Source organism: Austrofundulus limnaeus, unplaced genomic scaffold (assembly GCF_001266775.1).
Source record: "Austrofundulus limnaeus strain Quisiro unplaced genomic scaffold, Austrofundulus_limnaeus-1.0 Scaffold564, whole genome shotgun sequence".
Classification (NCBI taxonomy): Eukaryota; Metazoa; Chordata; class Actinopteri; order Cyprinodontiformes; family Rivulidae; genus Austrofundulus; species Austrofundulus limnaeus.
The window spans coordinates 225,487-228,312 of NW_013952966.1; the positions used below are offsets into that span (position 1 = coordinate 225,487).

A 2,826-nucleotide genomic window follows, 5' to 3' on the forward strand; every position below is an offset into this window, starting at 1 on the left:
GTGTTTTCTTAGTGTATATTTAATATATTTTCTAATCTCTCTTTCAATCTTACTAATTATTTCCCCTTTTTTCTATCTTTTCCTCTTTCCTTTATATATAAAAAAAAATCACTGATGAAGAAATTAAGAAACTAATATTAAGTTCTTTTTTCTACTGAAGTGAAGAAAAAAAGGAAATTTAGATTTTTTTTTGGTCTGAGATTTACTTTTTTGTTTGTTTGTTTTCCATCCGTAAAATGGTCCTAAAACACCGTCGTACATCAGGGAGCCATTCATGCCCCACTCACAGATTTTGCACAAGGATCATTTCTGGTGYTAATTTTTGTGGCAGGAGCAACATGTGACACCAGAGTTTTAATAAATAATTCATTACACATCTTTTCCTGAAAATTATTGTCATGTTTGAAGCGTGTTGAAGCAGAAAACTCGCATAATCTGGACTTAACCGTCTTACTTGCTCTGATTAAGTTGTATATTTACCATAGAGTAAAAACAAAACTGAAAACAAACATCACTCTTTTATTGAGGACAGCCGTCACTTTTCCAAGTGAGAAAATAAACTTTTGTGTGTTTTTTTTTCCGAACTGATGGGGAGTATTTTTTAAAACAATACATTATAAAGTTCTGACATAGTTTTTTCTTTGACAAATACAGTCCTAAAAATGTATGAAAAACTCCATAATTTTTGTTTTGTAAAAACCCATATTTACAATGTCAGTCATGTTTGACAAATTAAAGAAAAAGTATTTTAAGCAAAGTGCGACAGAGATCAAATAAAAATAACTAGAAATAAATATTGTTATAATAGTGACATCATCTTTCACATTTCTTTAAAAAAAAGAAACACATTAATTAAAAAAATGTATTAAAATTGTACATGTATATATTTTTAGTGGGCTGCAACTTTAAAAATAAGATTCTTTAGGTGGTGGTTGTGTTTCTTGACAATTAAAAATAAAAGGTTTAAGGATGTGTTTTCACAGAAATACAAGAGTAAACAGTGTTATAATATTTTGGACTTACCAAAACTAAACTACAGCGCCAGAATGATTTATTTCTATTTCTAAAACAATTGTTCCTAAATTATTTCCTACTTGTTAGTCTGTTCTTTGTGAGCCATACAAACTTATTAGCCGTGTCTGAAGGATGATGTGTATATTTCACATGCTAACATGCTAACTTTTGTATCTTCTTGCAAATATTTGTTTCAAATCAGCGTTATCTTAAAAAAAATGTATCTCTGGTAAACAAGTCCTGACTGGTTTGGTAACAGAGGGGCAGAATAAAAAAGAAAAACAAGAAAATGAGTGATATGTTTTATGTTTCAAACACACTTTGCTTGGTTAATGCTTGTTTCTAATAAAACTAAATATTGCTCGTAACACTAAGCAACCTGGCCTCCATGAGGCAGGGTGGTATCCATAAAAGACGCTTGTTCCAGATGTAATTTCAAAAAAAAAAAAAAAAGTCCCTTTTTAAAAATATGCATGTAAACTTAAAAAAAAAGGCCAGAAAAAAAATGTCTTCCGATGTACGGTCAACAGACAAGCAGGTCCTGCAGCTGCTGGTTCAGAACTCTTGAGCCTGGAAATCCATCCACATTGTTCAGAAGCTCCGAGTGTCGGCTGTGTTCGAGTGCTTCCAGTCCACATGTGGGTTAGAGTCTGGGCCTCAGTACTCCACAGTCACTGCTTTTGTCTTGAGGTACTCCAGAAGAGCGTCTTCTCCTGTGGAATGAGATAAAGGACGAGAGTTTTGGAAAAGACACAACTAATGCCTTTGTTTAGTTAAAGCTTAGCAAATGTTTCACGGTCTATATAGTTTGATTTACACAGGTATGCATTTTTATTCTGCTGCAGAATAAAAATTTAAAACTGTCTTGACGTAATCATCGAGCCAAAAGTTACTAAAAGTTCACATTTCTACTGACCGAGGTCTTTCCCAAAGCCGGACTGTTTGAAGCCTCCAAACGGTGAAGCAACATCAGTTTTGTTGTACGTGTTTACAAACACGGTTCCTGCCTCTAGCCGCTCGCTGACATACATGGCCTTGTTAATGTCACGGGTGAACACGCCTGAGGCAAGGCCGTACTCTGTGTCATTGGCTCTCTGAAGAACACCGTCCACGTCCCTGCAGGGTAGATATAAAAATAAAAAACAAGAGGTAGTTGGCAGCCCAAACCAGAGAGCAGATCTGAAACAAAGTTTCCTCTGCTTCGACTCACCCATCTTTAAACTTGGACACGACCATGACAGGACCGAAGGACTCCTCTTTGGCTATGAACATGTGGTCTTCTACCTCAGTAAAAACAGTGGGCTCCATGAAGAAACCTGTGAACACGAGACCACAAACAATCTAACAACTGGTCACTGTGGTCCACTTCAATGTCTGCCTACCATCCATCCATCTGTTCATCCATCCATCCATCCATCATCCGTCTGTCCATCCATCCATCCATTTATTCATTCATTCATTCATTCATTCATTCATTCATTCATTCATTCATTCATTCATTCATTCATCCAAACATCATTCATTCATTCATTCATCCAAACATCCATCCATTCATCCATCCATCCATCCATCCAAACATCCATCCAAACATCCATCCAACCATCCATCCATCCGTCCATCTGTCCATCCATCCATCTGTCCATCCATCCGTCCATCCATCCATCCATCCATTCATCCATCCATCCATCCATCCAAACATCCATCCAAACATCCATCCAACCATCCATCCATCCGTCCATCTGTCCATCCATCCATCTGTCCATCCATCCGTCCATCCATCCATCCATCCATTCATCCATCCATCCATCCAGC

General features: G+C 36.7%; 1 protein-coding gene across 1 annotated transcript in view; it reads right to left on the reverse strand.

Annotated features, from left to right (window-relative positions):
• Positions 1-1,300: 1,300 nt before the first annotated feature.
• The window catches only part of aldh1l2 (aldehyde dehydrogenase 1 family, member L2), a gene marked incomplete in the record, with an annotated part of 44,459 nt that continues 42,933 nt past the window's right edge, over positions 1,301-2,826 (reverse strand). The window contains 3 exon segments of the mRNA XM_014026528.1: positions 1,301-1,727; positions 1,931-2,130; positions 2,225-2,330. Coding sequence (XP_013881982.1) covers positions 1,672-1,727; positions 1,931-2,130; positions 2,225-2,330 — 362 coding nt within the window.